General features: G+C 46.7%; 1 protein-coding gene and 1 pseudogene across 1 annotated transcript; both read left to right on the plus strand.

The window, feature by feature from the left end:
* The first annotated feature begins 480 nt into the window (after window positions 1-480).
* On the plus strand, window positions 481-11,923 carry LOC129480835 (uncharacterized). The gene is made up of 5 exons (XM_063637107.1): window positions 481-785; window positions 880-974; window positions 3,717-3,883; window positions 4,747-4,900; window positions 11,410-11,923. Exons 1-4 carry the CDS (start codon window positions 481-483, stop codon window positions 4,873-4,875), a joined length of 696 nt encoding a protein of 231 aa, XP_063493177.1. The 3' UTR covers window positions 4,876-4,900; window positions 11,410-11,923.
* Window positions 4,941-11,059, plus strand: LOC129480110 (tyrosine-protein phosphatase non-receptor type 23-like; annotated as a pseudogene).
* Window positions 11,924-17,809: the final 5,886 nt, after the last annotated feature.

Raw genomic sequence — 17,809 nt, forward strand, 5'->3', positions numbered from 1 at the left:
TCCTGATCCAACAATTACTTATTCCATTAATCTTCTGTAGGAGCATTTCTGATGATGTTTGAATTTGACTTTCAGTCTGAGCCAAATGTATATGGCTTTTTTTTCTGCTTAGTATTCATTGTCACACTTTCTCTTGCAATTATAAAAAACTGTTGTGAAGCAAACAAAAGTGGGTAAGTTACCTCAAATCTTTTCATGCATCAGCACCCATGACTGTGGAAGAGGCAGTAGTTTATTTTCGCATGAAGTACGTCGAGTTTCTGAAGTCAAACTATACAAAGCTGGGCTGCACCTAATTATTGGTGTAAATTACATAAAGCGTCTGAACAGTGATAATTTAGAAGACTCAAAGCATTGCTATTCACTTAAATCTGAAGAGGATCTGACTGGACGCGTATCTCTGACAAAAAGTCTGAGTGCCATATAGATAATCTGACTTGGACACATGTATCTATGACAAAAAGTCTGAGAGCCATATAGATGCTTATAGTGGCTCTCATTGATTCTCGGCCAATAACTTCGCTGTGCCCCTCTCTGCGCCTGCGCCCGGCGCTGTGCCCCCCCCCCCCACTCTGCGCCTGCGCCCGGCGCTGTGCCCCCCTCCCACCTCTGCGCCTGCGCCCGGCGCTGTGCCCCCCTCTCTGCGACTGCGCCCGGCGCTGTGCCCCCCTCTCTGCGCCTGCGCCCGGCGCTGTGCCTTTGCGAGGGCGGAGCTGCATTCTCCTTAGCGCAGACCCGGAGAGCATCGCGAGGGCGGAGCTGAGTTCTCTGTACAGACTTCGGAGGTACAGCGAAGGCGGAGCAGTGTTCTGGTCAGCACAGACCTCGGCGGGCGGGCTGGGGCACCGCGAGGGCGGAGCTGCGTTCTGCTCTGCACAGATCCGGGGGACACCGCGACGGCAGAACAGCATTCTCCTCAGCACAGATCTTGGGGGCACTGCCTCGCTTTGGGACAACTCGGGGCCGCATCGACGGTGAGTAAAATCCTTCCTGTTTGCAGCCCTGAATAATCAGGGTCAGAGACCAGTTAGAAGGGTTCAGTGTGGAAAACGGGAAACCAAAAGCCCCTCTGAATCTTGCCCACCGAGGTTCTCCCCAGCCAAGGCGAGGCAGCCGCAGTGCGAGATCCACACCGCAGCCTCGGAAGACAAATGCAGCATTCCTAATGCAGACATGACACCCAAAATATGACACCCCCATCGCTCATGTAACAAGCACCTGTAATGCTAATGCATTGCTTCAATACAAAAATATTAATATAAGATCCGCAATCCCCTCGCTGCCGTGCAGTCCTAAAACAGCGATCATAATAATCAACATTGACGTAGTCAGTACAAACGTAGTAACGAACCTAGGGTTAGGGTTGGTGTTAGGGTTAGGGGTTAGGGGTTAAGTTTATGGTTAGGGGTTGGAGATAGGGGTTGGGGTCAGAGTTAGGGGTTAGGAGTCAACGTTTAGAGTTAGGGGTTAAGAGAGGTTAGGGATTAGGGGTTAGGGTTGCATGAGGGTGAGGGTTGGGGTTAGGGTTAGGGTTAGGGGTTAGGGTTAGGGCCAGGGGTGAAGGGTCCGGGTTAGGGGTCAGGGTCAGGATCAGGGTCAGGAGTCAGTGTCAGGGCCAGGGGTCCCACTCTGTGGGTTGTCTATTTACTCTGCTGAATGTTCCCTTGGCCATGCAAAAGCTCTTTAGTTTAAGTCGTGAAATCCTTACCTATGCCAATGTCTAGAAGGGTTTATCCAGCGTTATCTTCTAGAATTTTTATGGTTCAGGAATTAGGTTTAAGTTCTTAATCTGTCTTAGTAGATTTTTGTATAAAGTGAGAGATAAGAATCCAGTTTTATTCCCCTACATGTGGCTCGCCAATTATCCCAGCATCATGTGTTGAAAAGGGTGTCCTTTCCCCACTTTATGTTTTTGTTTACTTTGTCGGAGATCAGTTGGCTGTAAGTATCTGTGTTAATTTCTGGGTTCTCTCTTTTGTTCCATTGGTCTGTGTGCCTATTTTTAAACCAGTAACATGCTGTTTTGGTAACTATGGCCTTATTGTCAAACTTAGATTGTCTGTTTGTGCTCTTTCAGACTTTTTGACGTAGGCGTTTAGGGCTACAAACTTTCCTCTTAGCACTGCCTTTGCTGTATCCCAGAGGTCTTGATAGGTTGTGTCATCCCGTTGGAAGAAATTTCCATCAACATTTCCATCTTGATGGAAATGCCCTCGGCGGGGAGCCGGTTGGGGGCACTATCCCAGACTGTTTTGCTGGCAACAGTGAGGTGGGCTAAGTGTGCTATCGGGGGCTGCACTGCGCGGCTGTGGTGGGGGGGTGGCTGTTTCGGTTTGAGGGTGCTATGGGGTGCTACAATGCCCATGGTGTGGGGAGGCAGGGCGGTTTGGGTGTGTTGGGTGTGCTATTGCGGGGGGGCTACACTGATTGCTTTAGCTAGGATTTCCTGTACTATGTTAAACAACAGTGGTGACAGTGGGCATCCTTATCATGTTCCAGATCTTGGAGGAAAAACTTTCCATTTTTCCCCATTCCATATGATGCTAGCTGTGGGTGTCTTTCCTGTAGTTTTTATTATGTTGCAGTATGTTTCCTCTGTACCCGTTTTTTTGAGGATTTGTAGCATGAAGGGATGTTGAGTTTCATCAAATGCTTTTTCAGTTTCAGTTGACATGATCATACTGTTTTTGTCGTTTATTTGGTTGATATGATGTATCACGTTGTATGTTGAGTGACCCCTGCATCCCAGGGATACATCCCACTTGATCATGATGAATTATCTTTTTAATGTATTACTGAATTTGATTCACTGGTATTTTGTTGAGGATTTTTGCATCAATATTAGAGATACTGGCCTATACTTTCCTTCTTTGATGCCTTTGTCTGATTTTGGTATCACAGTAATAATGGTCTCATAGAATAAGTTTGGAAGTATTCCCTCCTATTTTTCAAAATAGTTTGAGTAGGATTCACACCAGGACTTCAAATTGTTTGGTGTGAAGCCATCAGCAATGAAGACATCAGTTCCTGGACTTTTCTTTACTGGGAGACTTTTTCTGATGGCTTCAATCTCATTACTTGTTACCAATCTGTTCTGGTCTTGGATGTTTTCATTGTTCAATGTAAGTAGGTTGTATGCATGTAGGAATTTGCCAGTTTCTACTAGGCTTTCCAGTTTATTGGCATATAATAGCCAGTTATGATCCTTTGAATTTCTGAAGTATCAGTTGTAATGTTTCCTTTTTTTATCTGTTGATTTTATTTATTTGAATCTTGTCTCTTTTTTCTTAGTTAGCCTGGTTAAAAGTTTGTCAATTTTGTTTAGCTTTCCAGAAAACCAACTTTTTGTTTAATCTTGTGTGTTTTTTATTTCAATTTTATTTCTGCTACGATCTTATTTATTTTCTTATTTTCAGTTTAGTTTGTTCTTACTTTACTAGTTGTTTAAGATGTATTGTTTATTTGAAGTTTTTCTTTTGTTTGGATGGTAGGCATTTATAGCTATAAATCTCTGCCTTTGTACTGCTTTCTGCATAACAAGTTTTGGTATACTGTGTTTTCATTACCCTTTGTTTCATGAAATTTTTGATTTTCTGTCTTAGTATCTTCATTGACCCACTAGTCATTTATTCAGGAGGGTAGTGTTTAACTTCCATGTGATTGTATTGTTTCCAAAATTACTCTTCTTATTGATACCTAGTTTTATTCCTTTGTAGTCAAAGAAGATGGCCACGGAGACAGCAGCATGCTCGGAGTGGTAGGAGCCGGCCATCAGCGAGAGCTGCTCTGTGCCTGGCTGCTGGGTGCTAGAGCCTGCGGCCCACTGGCTTGCCTCACTGTGGTTGGTGGTGGCGGTGACAGAGACTGCAGCACGACCAGAGTGGTAGGACAGGGGCTATCCAGGGCTGCACCTTGCGCAGTGTGGGGTGGGTTGGGGGCACTATCCAGGATGTCCTTGCCTGCATTAGGGGTACTGGTTGGTAGCACTGTACAGGGCTGCACTGCCCACAGCAGGGAGGGTGGGTTATGGGCACTTTCTGGGGCTGCAATGCCCATGGAGGAGGACAGGTTAGGGCACTATCGGGTATACGCCACTGGCGGCATTGGGGGACGGAGGTGGGGCTCGCTATTGAGGGAAGGACTAGCCGTGGAGGGGGGGCAAGTTCGGTGCTATCAGGGGCTGCACTGCTGGTGGTGGTCAGCAGAATTGGCATCCAAGGAAGGAGTGGTTCTCCTCTCCCTGACTCCACACTCCAGAGGGTGACCTACTCTTGGTCATACTGGAGTGTGGCAGGCGTGCACCGTTTGCGTGGGAATTCTGAGCATGGCAGAGCCCCCACACCCACCGCGGTTCCTGGGCCTGTGCACTCTGGGTCTGTGCCTCAGAGGCTGCCGGGCACCCCTGGGGACACCACAGGGGACAGGGCCCTGTGCGTGGAGGCGTCCGGAACAGGAATTGGCACCTGGGTGCGGAGGGCTGGCAGGGTCTGAATTTTTCTGCTTCTCCTGCTCCCCGAGGAGTGCAGCCCCAGTGAGCCCAATGGTTCCTGGGGAGTGGGGAGCTGGGTGCTGTGGTGTCTCCAGCACCCACCCCAGACCCCAGTTCCTGGCCAGCTTGGGCCAAAAGGAGAGGCTGGACTTTGGAGGGTGGGTGTGAGTGCTTTTGCTGAAACTGGCCCCTGCCACCCAGTGGCCAGCATGACAAATTAAGGCTCTAACCTTTCCACCCCTCACATTTTCCTCTAGGTTTTTCTGGCTTTGCCCGCCCAGCTGCTCTGTGCCAGGAGGAGGAGACACCTAGAGCCTGCGACACCACGGCTTGCCTCACTGCAGGTGGGTGGCAGCAACGGAGATTGCAGTGCTCCGGAGTGGTAAGAGAGCGGCCGCACTAGGAGGGCAGGTGGCTGCAGCCAGGGTTGGGGTCAGGCTTATAGCGATGGATGGGCTGCAGCCATAGCCAGGTGGTAGGAGCCTTGTAGGGAGGGCCAGTGCATTGGCAATGGGCCTGGCTTTGCCCTGCCCTTGCCATGGATCTGGCCCACCCTGTACTGCCCTGACTTGCCCTGTACCTGCCCTCCTGTTACCTGGACTGTCTTGGCCCTGTCCTGCTCTAGTCCCATCCTGACCCTGTCTTGGCCCTGTGCTACCATGTCCCTTCCCTGGTCTTGCCCTGGCACTGGCCCTGCCCTGAACCTGCGCTGGCCTGGCCCTGGCTCTGGCCCTGGCTCTGACCCTGCCCCTTGTCCTGACCCTGGTCCTGTCATGGCACTGGCCCTGTCAATGATCATGGTCCTGCTCCTGTTCTGGTCCTGACCTGGTCTTGGACATGTCCTGGCCCTGCTTTGGCCCCACCATGGGCCTGCTTGTTCTGCTCTCTCCTGGCACTGACCTTGCCCTGTCATGGCCCAGTGGTGCCATTGCCCTGCCTTACTCTGTGCTGGTTGTGCCTTGGCCCCGCTTGGTGCTGGCCACTCCCTGGACCTGCCCTGACCCTGCCTTGCCCTGCCCTCACTATGGCCTGGCCCTGGCCCTAGCCCTGGTCCTGCCATATCCCTGGCCCTGCCTTTATCCAGGCCCTGCCCCTGCTGCTGCCCTGGCCCTGGCCTGGAACCTGGTCCTGTGAAGGACTTGCCCTGACTCTGCCATGGCCCTGGCTCTGCTCTGCCTTGGTCCTGGGCCTGACCCAGACCCTTTCCTGGCTCTGCCCTGGCCTTTCCCTGGCCCTGAGCTGGCAGTGGTCTGCCTCTGGTCTTGCCATCACCCTGCCCTGCTGTGCTCTGGATGTGTCATCACCCTGCCCTGGCCCTACTCTGCGTTTGACCCTGCTCTGGCCTTACCTTGGCCCTCACCGTAGTCTTCGCTAGGCCCTGCTCTGGACCTGGCCCTAGCACAGACCTGGCCCTGACCCTGGCCCTGGTGTTTGTCCTGCCATAGCCCTGGCCCTGAAGTGGACTTGGAGGTGTCCTGGCCCTGGCGTGACATGGCTCTGCCTTGGCCTATCCCTGCCCTGCCCCTATCATCGCCTTGCCCTGCTCTGCCCTGTCCCATTACTGACCTGGCCATGCCATTTCCCTGCCGCACCCTGCCTTGGCTGTGCCTTGGCTCGGTTCTGGCCCTGGCCCCAGCCCTGCCCTGGACATGCTCTGACACTGCCTCAACCTTGGCACTAGCCTGGCTCTTTCTTGGCATCAGCCCTGCTCTCTCTGTGGACCGGCTCTTGTCCTGTCCTCTACTGGCCATACCGTGCCCTGACCTGCCCTGCCCTGACTCAGCCCTGGCTCAGCCCTGGCCTTGGCATTGCCCCGGTCCTGCCATATTTCTTGCCCTGTCCCTACCCTGGCCTTGGCCCTGACCCTTACCTTGCTCTGGCCCTGCCCTTGCCCTAATGCAGCCCCTGGCCCTATCATGGCCCTGCCCTGGACCTGTCCTGGCCCTGGCCCTTCCCTGCTTGAGACCTTGCCCTGGTTCTCCCCTTACCCTGACCCTGAAATGCCTGGCCCTACCCTGGCCTTGCACTGCTCTGGCCCTTGCCCTGACCCTGGTCCTGTCACTGGCCTAGCCCCAGCCCTGTTGCTGGTCTTACCATGGCCCAGACCCTGCCTTGGCCCTGCCCTGACACTGTCCTGGACCCTGACTGCACCAAGAACCTGCACTGTCCTTGCCCTTGTTTTGCTCCTGCCCCGAACCTGGTCCTGCCTAGGCCATGGCCCTGGCCCTGCCCTGGCTCTTCCCTGGCCCTGCCCAGGTCTTGGCACTGGCCTGGCCCTGGCCTGTCTTGGCCCTATGCTTTCCTGACCCTGCCTTGCCTGCCCTGGCCCTGCCTTGGCCCTAGCCTGTCTTTGACCCTGCCCTGGCCCTACCTTGGCCTTCACCCTAGCCTCACCTGGGCACTGGGTTGGACCTGGCCATAGCACAGACCTGGTTGTGGCGCTGGCCCTGCCATGGCCCTGCCACGGCCCTGTCCCAGACCCTAGCCCTGCCAGGTACCTGTCCTGGCCCTGCTCTGGGCCTGGCTTTGTCCCTGGTTCTTAGATGACACTGGCCTTGCCCCTGCCCTTGCCCTTGCCCTGGCACTGGCTTTGGACATGTCCATGTTCCTAACCCTGGCCCTGCCCTGAGCTGCCACTGTCTTGGCCCTGCCCTGGCTCTGGCCCTGCCCCAGCCCTGGCCCTGCCCTGGCCCTAGCCATAGACCTGCCCTGGTTGGTCGTGCCCTGACTTAACCTTGTGCTACCCTGGGCCTCCTCCACCCTGCCCTGACCGTGCCCTCCCTTTGGCCCTGCCCTGACCCTGCCTTGGCCCTCACTCTGGCCCTAGCACAGACCTGGTCCTATCTGTGGCCTTGGCCCAGCATTGACCCCTGCTCCTGACTCTGGTCCTGCCATGGCCCTGGCCCTGCCAATGATCCTGACAGCCCTGGCCCTGGCCCTGTCTTGGCCCTGGCCCTGGCCCTGAACTGGCCCTGAAGTGGATTTGCAGGTGTCTTGTCCCTGATTTAACCTGGCCCTACCATGGCTCTATCCCTCCCCTGGCTCTGTCCTGGTCTTGTGCTGACCCTGACCCAGACCTTGGCTCTGCCCCAGCCTTGTCCTAGACCTGGCCATGGCCCTGCCTCTGCCCTGGACCGGCACTGGCACTGGCATGGACCCTGGCCCTTCACTCCTTAAGGCCATACCTTGGCCCAGCCCTGGTCCTGACCATGTCCAGGCCCTAATTTGGCCTGGCTTTACCCTGGCATGCTATTCTGGCCCTAGCCCTGACCCTGTCCCTGTCTGTGTCCTGGCCCTAGCCCCGTTGCTGGTCCTGCCATGGCCCTTGTCCTGATATTGTGCTTTCCTGGTCCTGGCCCTGGCCCTGCCCTGGCCCTGCTCTGGCCCTGGTCTGAACCCTGGCCCTGCAATGGTCCTGCCTTGGCCCTGCCCAGACCCTGGCTCTGGCCCTACCTCTGCCCTGGCCATACCCTTGCCCCAGCCTGGACCCTGGTCCTGGTCCTTGTCCTGCCCCAGCCGTGGCCCTGGCCCTGCCCTGCCTGTGCCCTGTTCTGTCCTGGGCTGGCCCTGCCATGGCCTGGTCTTGCCATTGCCCTGCACTAGCCTGCCCTGCTTGTGCCCTAGATCTGCCCCGGCCTTTGCCCCTGTCTTGGTTCTAGCCTTGACTCAGCCCTGGACCTTCCCTGACCTTGCCTTAGCCCTGGCACTACCCTGGCCTTGCCTTGGCATTTGCCCTACTCTATGGCCTGGCTCTGGTCCTGCCTTGCTCTGCTCTTGTTCTGTCCTGGCACAGCCCTGGCCCTCGCCCTGGCCCTGCCGTATCACTGACTCTGGTCCTGCCGTTATGCAGGCCTGACCCTGCCTCTGCCTTTGCTTTGGCCTGTACCTTGGCCATACAGTGACCCTGCCATGACCCTTTCCTGGCCCTGGCCTGGAACCTGGCCCTGCCAAGGACACACCCTGGCTCTGTCATGGCCCTGGCCCTTTCCTGGATTTGGATGTATCCTGTCCCTTATTTGCCCTGGCCCTTCCCTGGCTCTGCCATACCCCTTCTCTGGGGTAGGGCCAGGGTCAGGACCAGACCAAGGCAGGGTCAGGACCAGGGTAGGGCCATGGTAAGGCCTGAAGATGGGAAGGGCCAGGGCAGAGGCAGGACCAGGGAAGGGTCAGGGCCAGGGATATAGTAGGACTAGGGGCAGAGCCGGCACTAGGACTGAGCCAGGGCAGAGGAGGAGAGATTACATTAGACTATTATGTAAAATTTTTATTTTAGATTTTTAAGATAATTATAGTAGTAGTAATAATGTCTATACTATGTTGTTTGTAATAGTAATAATATTTGCAGTAAATAATCACTAAATTTTAACTAATACTATCTTTGCTTCCAGTAGTGTTCTATGAGTATAATTTTATCAATACGTAAATATTGATTGAGGCATTGATTCTCACAATAATTCTACGTGCTAGGTACTTAAAGCATCCCAATTTTCCAAATGTAGGAAACAGGCATAAAGAAGTTAAATGCTTGGCCAGATTACTCCTGTAATCCCAGCACTTTGGGAGGCCAAGACAGGCAGATGGCTTGAGCTCAGAAGTTTGGAACCAGCCTGGGCAACATTGTGAAACCCCATCTCTACTGAAAATGCACAAAAAGAGCTGATTGAAGTTTCTTGTAGGATTCTGGTTATAAAACACTGGGCAAACACACAGGGCATGGATAGGGCAGGGCCAGGGACAAGGTCAGGCCAGGAAGGGGCCAGGGCCAAGGCAGGGCCAGAGCTGGACTTGGAGGTATCCTAGCCTGATATGCCCTGCCCCAACGTTCTCCCAGCCCTGCTCTGGCACTTCCTGTCATGCCATGTCCCTGGCCTGAGCATTGGCCCTGGCCCTGTCCTGCTTCTGGCCCTGCCCTGGAGTTGACCAGGCACTGCCATGGCCCAGTCCTGCATTGCCCTGCCCTCCTCTGCCCTGGCACTGCCATGGCCCTGCCTGGGCCCTAGCTCTGCCTTGACTCTGGACCTGCCCTGACCCTGCTCAGCCCTGGATCTACCCTGACTCTGCCTTGGTGTTGCCGTCCCATCTCTATGGCCTGGCTCTGGCTCTGCATTGCACAGGCCATGCTCTGCGCTGCGTGTCCCAGCCTTGGCTGAGCCCTGGTCCTACCATATTCCTGGCCCCAGCCGTACCCTTGTTCTGGCCCTGACCTTGCCCTGGCCCTCTCCTGGCCCTTCCTTGGTCCTGCCCTGCCCTTCCGTGCCCTGGCCTTGCCCTCACCCTGCATTGGCCCTGCACTGGTCTGGCCCTGCACTGGTCCAGCCCTGCCCTGGCACTGCCTTGGCCCCGTCCCTGCCTTCTCCCTGGCCTTGCCCTTGCCCTGCTCTGGCCTGCCTGGCCTGACCCCAGGCCTACCGAGCCATGAAATGGCCCTGGACCTGCCTTGCCATCCTCTGTCCTGGCCCTGTATTGTCCCCACCATGCTCTGGTCCAGCGCTTGCCCTGGCTCTGTTGCTAGTCCTGCCACTGCTATGGCCCTGCCCTGTTTTTGGCCATGCCCTGTGCTACCCTAGCCCTGCCCTGCCTTGGCCCTACCATGGCCTTCTACCCTGGCCTGGCCCTACGCTGGCCTTTTCTACCCTGGCCTTGCCCTTCCCTGGTCTTGCCCTGCCCTGGCCTTGCCCTGCCCTGTCCTTGGCTTTGCCTTGTCCTGGTCCTGGTTCTGCCCTGGCCCTGCCCTTGCTCTGGATCCTCTCTGGTTCTGCCTTCTCCCTGGCCCTGCCCTTGCTCTGGCCCTGTCCCTGGCCCAGCCTTGACCCTGGCCCTGGCCCTGACAATCCCCAGGCCTCACACTGGCCATGCTTGGCCCTGGCCCCAGCTTTGGCGCTGCCCTGGCCCTGCCTTAGCCCTGTGCTGTCTTAGTCCTGCCCTGGCCCTGAACTCGCCCTGGCCCTACCCTTACCCTACAGTGGCCCTGCCCTACCCTGGCCTTGCCCTGCCCTGGCCCTGCCTTTGGCCTGCCCTGGCTCTGGTTCTGCCCTGGCCTTGCCCTTGCCCTGGACCCACCCTGGCCATGTTTTTTCCATGGTCCTTCTCTGGCCTTGCCCTTGCCCTGTCGCCTTTCTGGTCCTGCCATGTTTCTGGCCCTGCCCTGTCCATGTCCTGGACCTGGCTTTGGCCCTGGACCTCCCTGTCCCTGCCCTGCCATACCCTGGCCCGTTCCTTGCTCTACACTGATCCTGCCCTGCCTTGGCCCTGTGCTACCCTAGCCCTGCCCTGGCCTTCTGCTGGCCCTGATCCTGCCATGGCCCTGGCCCTGCCATGTGCCTGCCCTGGCCCTGGTTCTGCCCTGCTTCTGGCCCTGGCCTTGGTCCTGTCATGTCCCTGGCTGTGACCCAGCCCCTGGTTTTTCTCTGGCCATGGCCCTGCCCCAGTTCTGTCCTATCCCTGGCCCTGTCTCAGTTCTGTCCTAGCCCTGGCCTTTCACAGTACTTTATGCTTAGTAAGGGCTCCATAGTGTTTGTGAGTTGAATGTTGTGTTCATAGTATCTGCCAAAACAGAAAGAAAAAAAACAAAATCTGATGATAAGTTAAAGCTTTGTATATAATATGCCTTGAATTGTAATTATTAGTTGTATTAGTTATTAGTTATTAGCCTGTTATTAGTTGTATTACATATAGATCATGGTATTGTACACATAACTCCAAACCATTGATACTGTTAAAAGAATATATGAATATATAAACCTAAGAATGTATGAGTATCTAATGACCTTTCCAAATTAATTTTTATTTTTAGCTCTGTTAGATTTTTCTCAGTGTAACAAGTATTTATTCCTATGTAATTAAGGGCATATTTCCTGTACAGAATATTCATATTACCTAATTGAAAATTATATAATACAAAAATATAATACTATTTTTAGGCCAGGCATGGTGGCTTATACCTGTTATCCCAACATTTTGAGAGGCCAAGTTTGGAGAGTCATTTGAGGCCAGGAGTTGAAGACCAGCCTGGGCAACATAGTGAGACCTTGTCTTTATTAAATAAATAAATAAATAAATAAATAAATAGGTTGGGCACTGTGGCTCATGTTTGTAATCCCAGCATTTTGGGATGCCAAGGCAGGAGGATTGCTTCAGCCCAGGAGTTTGAGACCAGCCTGGGCAGCATAGCAAGACTCCATCTCTACAAATAATAAAATATTAACCAGGTGTGGTGGTGCGCACCTGGGGTCCCAGCTACCTGGGAGACTGAGGTGGGAGGTTTGCTCGAGGCTGCAGTGAACTGTGAATGCACCACTGCATTCCAGCCTAGGCCACAGAACAGGACCTTGTCTATAAATAAATAAATAAGTAAAAATATAAATAAAAATAAGTAAAAAGAAATATAAGTAAATATAAATATAAATACATATAAATATAAAAATGAATACACAAAAACAATTTTTAAATTTAACATCACTGAGGGCATCCTATCCATTTCATTTCATTTCATGATTCCATTACATCATTTCAGTTAGATGAAATGATAAGATGACTTGAGATGAAATGATGAAATGATGAGATGAGATGAGATGAAATTTTGAGATGAAATGGTGAGTTGAAATGATGAGACGAAATGACAAAATTGAAAAGAAATTGAAAGGAGATGAGATGAGATGAAATGAGATGAAATGATGAGATGATGGATGAAATGATGAGATGGAACAAGATGAAAGGATGAAATGAAATGAAACAATGAAATGAAATAATGAAATGATATGAAATAATGAAATGAAACTGAAATGAGATGAGATGAAATAATGAGATAAAATGAGATGAAAGATGAGATGAAACGATGAAATGAGATGAGATGAGATGATAAGATGAAATGATGAGATGAAATGATGAGATGAAATGAGATGAAAAATGAGATGAAATGATGTGATGAAATGAGATGAAAAATGAGATGAAAAATGAGATTGAATGATGAGATGAAATGAAATGAAATAATGAAATGAAATGAAATGAAATAATGAAAGGAAATTATGAAATGCAATGATTAAATTGAAATGAAATTGAAATGAGATGAGATAAGATGAAATTATGAAATAAAATGATGAAATGAGATGAGATGAAATGAGATGATGAGATGAGATGAGATGAGATGAAATGAGATGAAATGAAATGAAATGATGAGATGAAATGAGATGAGATGAAATGATATGAAATGAAATGAGATGCAATGTAACGAGATGAAATGAAATGACATAATGAAATGAGATGAAATGAAATAATGAAATGATGAAATAATGAAATGGAAATGATGAGATGAGATGAAATGATGAGATTAAATGATGAAATGAGATGAAATGAGATTAAATGATGAGATTAAGTGATGAGACGAGATGTGATGAAATGAGATGAAATGATGATGTGATGACATGAAATCAGATGAAATAATGAGATGAAATAATGAGATGAAATGATGAGATGAGATGAAATGAGATGAGATGAAATGTAGTGAGATGAAATGACATAATGAAATGATGAAATGGAATAATGAAATGGAAATGATGACATGAGATGAAATGAGTTGAAATGATGAGATGAAATGAGATGAAATGATGAGATGAGATGTGATGAAATGATGACATGAAATGATGACATAAAATGAGATGAAATGAGATGTAATGATGAAATGAGATGAAGTGATGAGATGAGATGAAATGAGATGAGATGAGATGAAGTGATGAGATGAGATGAAATGAGATGAGATGAAATGAGATGAGATGAGATGAAATGAGATGTGATGAAATGATGAGATGAATGATGAGATGAGATGAGATGATGAGATGAAATGATGAGATGAACTGATGAGATGAAATGAAATAATGAAATAATGAGATGAAATGAAATGAAATAATGAAGTGAAATGGAATTGAAATAAAATTGAAATGAGATGAGATGAAATGATGAAATGATAAGATGAAATGATGAAATAAAATGATGAAATGATGAGATGTGATGAGATGAAATGATGAGATGAGATGAAATGAGATGACATGAAATAATGAGATGAAGTAATGAAATGAAAAAATGAAATGAATTTGAAATGAGATGAAAGGATACGAGATGAGATGAAATGATGAGATGAAATGAGTTGATGAGATGATGAGATGAACTGATGAGATGAAAAGAGATGATGAGATGAAATGAAATGATGAGATGAAATGAGATGAAATTAAATAAGACAAAATGTAAGGAGATGAAATGACATAATGAAATGAAAAAATGAAATGAAATAATGAAATGAGGTGAAATTAAATGAGATGATGAAATTAAATGATGAAATGAAATAATGAAAGGAAATTGAATTGAGATGAGATGAGACGAAATGAGACGAAATAAGAAGAAATGAGATGAAAAGGATGAAATACTGAGGTGAGATGAGATGAAATGATGAGAGGAAATGAGATGAAATGAAGAGATGAAATGATAAGATGAAATGAGGTGAAATGAAAGGATGAGATGAAATGATGAGATGAGATGAGATGAAATGATGAGATGAGGTGAGATGAGAAGAAATGATGAAATGAGATGAGATGAAATGAGATGAAATGAAACGAGATGAAATGAAAGGAGGTGAAATGAAATGAGGTGAAATGAAATGAAATAATGAAATGAAATTGAAATGAGATGAGATGAAATGAGATAAAATGATGAGATGAAATGAGAAGTGAGATGAAAAGATGAAATGAAATGATGAGATGAGATGATGAGATGAAAAGATGAAATGATGAAATGATGAGATGAGATGATGAGATGAAATGATGAGATGAAAAATGATGAGATGAAATGAGATGAATTGAAATGAGATGAAATAATGAAATGAGATGATATGAAAAGAAATGATGAAATGAAGTGATGGTATTGAAATGAAATTGAAAGATGAGATGAGATGAAATGAAATGTTGAAATGAAATGATGAAATAGAGATGTGATGAGATGAAATGATGAGTTGAAATGATGAGATGAAATGAAATGAGATTAAATGATGAGATGAAAAATGATGAGATGAAAAATGATGAGATGAAATGAGATGAGATGAATTGAGATGAGATGAGGTGAAATGAAATTAGGTGAAATAATGAAATGAGATGAAATGAAATAATGAAATGAAATTGAAATGAGATGAGATGAAATGATGAGATGAAATGTTGAAATGAAAGGATGAAATGATGAGATGAGATGAAATGATGACATGAATTGATATGAAAAATGAGATGAAAAATATGAGATGAAATGAAATGAGATGATATGAAATGACATAATGAAATAATGAAATGGAATTAGATGAAAAATGAAATAGTGAAATGAAATGATGAAATAATGAAATGAAAATGAAATGGAAATTAGATGAGATTTGATGAAATGATGAGATGATATGATGAAATGATGAGATGAGATGGGATGAGATGAAATGAGAAAAAAATGAGATGAAATGATGAGATGAAGTGATGCACTGTCACGTGTGTGTCTTGTTCATTTTCCCAACCAACAAAAATTATAATTCATTAATTTTAATTTTATTATTTAAAATATTCTTAAGAGTTGGAGGAAAAATAATATCTGTACATTATGGTTTACAATCTAAGTACAAATAATACATAAATATATTAAAACTTACAAAGAATATGTTTTGGAATCGAATATACCATGCTTCTGTGATGACAGTTAATTCATGCTGGTTGTCACAATTTTACATGAAAAGCTAATGAAAAAATGTTTTTAACTGTTTCTAGAAATAACAGTTTCCAAAACAGTTTTACATTCGATATATGAAAAACATGTCTTTGTGTTCCTTAATCTGATGAGATTTTCACATGCTGCACATGATAATTGTTAGATTTTTATTGTTGATAAATCGTATATCAAATAAAAAATGTTATTACCTCTTAAATTAGGATTTGTAGGTGATATAGGCAGAATGGAAGGCAATTTTTTTAACTTTGTCTAAATGAACTTTCTAAATGCCTGAGTATTAAAAGATAGCTTGTCTATAAATCACAATATATATATTACTGTATGACTTAGGACCAATCAAAACTGTTATCTCTGACAACATTATATTGTGCCCAATATAAAATAAATATAATAATACCGCAAACTTAAATCCAGGCATTGTCGTTGAACATCTTAAGAATATGCAGCAAAGGTGCTTTTAAAAATACCAGCTGGTGATTGTACTAAATTTGTAAATCACATAGGATAGTGGGTCATTTTAAGAATATTATTTCAATCTATAAACGTGGATATCTTTCCTTCTTTGTGTTTTCTTTAATTTCTTTCATTAATATTTACCATTTTTGTTGTAGAAATCTTTTACTTCCTTGGTTAAATTTATTTCTAAGTACATTTTTGTAGCTATTGTAAAATGAATTGCTTTCTTAATTTCTTGTTTCATCTAGTTTACTATCAATATATAGAAATGCTACTGATTTTTGTATGTTGATTTACATCCTGCAACTTTATTAATTTCATTTCTCACCCTAAGAAGCTTTTGGTAATTATTTTTTTCCGCATATAAGATCACGTTGTCTTTAAACAGGGACAATTTGTCTGTCTCCTTTCCAATTCAAATGTCCTTTATTTCTTTCTCTAACCGAATTGTCCTGGCTAAGACTTTCATTGTGTGAAATATGGTTGGTGAAAATAGGCATCCTTTTCTTGTTCCGGTAAAATCTTTTTCTTTTTTTATTTTATTATTATTATTATTATTATAATACTTTAAGTTTTAGGGTAAATGTACACAATATGCAGGTTTGTTACATATGTATCCATGTGCCATGTTGGTGTGCTGCACCCATTAACTCATCATTTAGCAATAGGTATATCTCTTAATGCTGTCCCTCCCCCTCACCCCACCCCACAATAGTCCCTGGAGTTCAATAGTCCCAGAGGATGTTCCACTTCCTCTGTCCATGTGTTCTCATTGTTCAATTCCCACCTATGAGTGAGAACATGTGGTGTTTGGTTTTTTGTCCTTGCGATAGTTTGCTGAGAAAGATGGTTTCCAATTTCATCCGTGTCCCTACAATGGATGCGAACTTGTCATTTTTTATGGCTGCATGGTATTCCATGGTGTATATGTGCCACATTTTCTTAATCCAGTCTATCGTTGTTGGACATTTGGGTTGGTTCCAACTCTTTGCTATTGTGAATAGTGCCGCAGTAAACATACGAGTGCATGTGTCTTTATAGCATCATGATTTCTAGTCCTTTGGGTATATACCCACTGATGGGATGGCTGGGTTAAATGGTATTTCTAGTTCTAGATCCCTGAGGAATTGCCACACTGACTTCCACAGTGGTTGAACTAGTTTACAGTCCCACCAACAGTGTAAAAGTGTTCCTACTTCTCCGCATCCTCTCCAGCACCTGTTGTTTCCTGACTTTTTAATGATCGCTATTCTAACTGGTGTGAGATGGTATCTCCTTGTGGTTTTGATTTGCATTTCTCTGATGGCCAGTGCTGATGTGCATTTTTTCATGTGTTTTTTGGCTGCATAAATGTCATCTTTTGATAAGTGTCTGTTCATGTCCTTCACCCACTTTTTGATGGGGTTGTTTGATTTTTTCTTGTAAATTTGTTTGAGTTCATTGTAGATTCTGGATATTAGCCCTTTGTCAGATGAGTAGGTTGTGAAAATTTTCTCCCATTTTGTAGATTGCCTGTTCACTCTGATGGTAGTTTCTTTTGCTGTGCAGAAGCTCTTTAGTTTAATTAGATCCCATTTGTCAATTTTGGCTTTTGTTGCTATTGCTTTTGGTGTTTTAGACATGAAGTCCTTGCCTTTGCCTATCTCCTGAATGCTATTGCCTAGGTTTTCTTCTCAGGTTTTTATGGTTTTAGGTCTAACATGTAAGTCTTTAATCCACCTTGAATTAATTTTTGTAAGGTGTAAGGAAGGGATCCAGTTTCAGCTTTCTACATATGGCTAGCCAGTTTTCCCAGCACCATTTATTAAATAGGGAATCCTTTCCCCATTGCTTGTTTTTGTCAGGTTTGTCAAAGGTCAGATAGTTGTAGATACGTGGCATTATTTCTCAGGGCTCTGTTCTGTTCCATTGATCTATGTCTCTGTTTTGGTACCAGTACCATGCTGTTTTGGTTACTGTAGACTTGTAGTATAGTTTGAAATTAGGTACCATGATGCCTCCAGCTTTGTTCTTTTGGCTTAGGATTGATTTGGTGATGCAGGCTCTTTTTTGGTTCCATATGAACTTTAAAGTAGTTCTTTCCAATTCTTTGAAGAAAGTCATTGGACGCTTGATGGGGAT

Source organism: Symphalangus syndactylus, chromosome 4, assembly GCF_028878055.3.
Source record: "Symphalangus syndactylus isolate Jambi chromosome 4, NHGRI_mSymSyn1-v2.1_pri, whole genome shotgun sequence".
NCBI lineage: Eukaryota > Metazoa > Chordata > Mammalia > Primates > Hylobatidae > Symphalangus > Symphalangus syndactylus.

Bases quoted from the DNA above. Each gene is read 5' to 3' on its own strand.
- LOC129480835 (XM_063637107.1), top strand. From the start codon at position 481: ATGCTTATAGTGGCTCTCATTGATTCTCGGCCAATAACTTCGCTGTGC. The intron at 786-879 runs GTACAGCGAAGG...TGCTCTGCACAG, and splicing joins TCTCTGTACAGACTTCGGAG to ATCCGGGGGACACCGCGACG. The intron at 3,884-4,746 runs GTAGGACAGGGG...ATTTTCCTCTAG, and splicing joins ACTGCAGCACGACCAGAGTG to GTTTTTCTGGCTTTGCCCGC.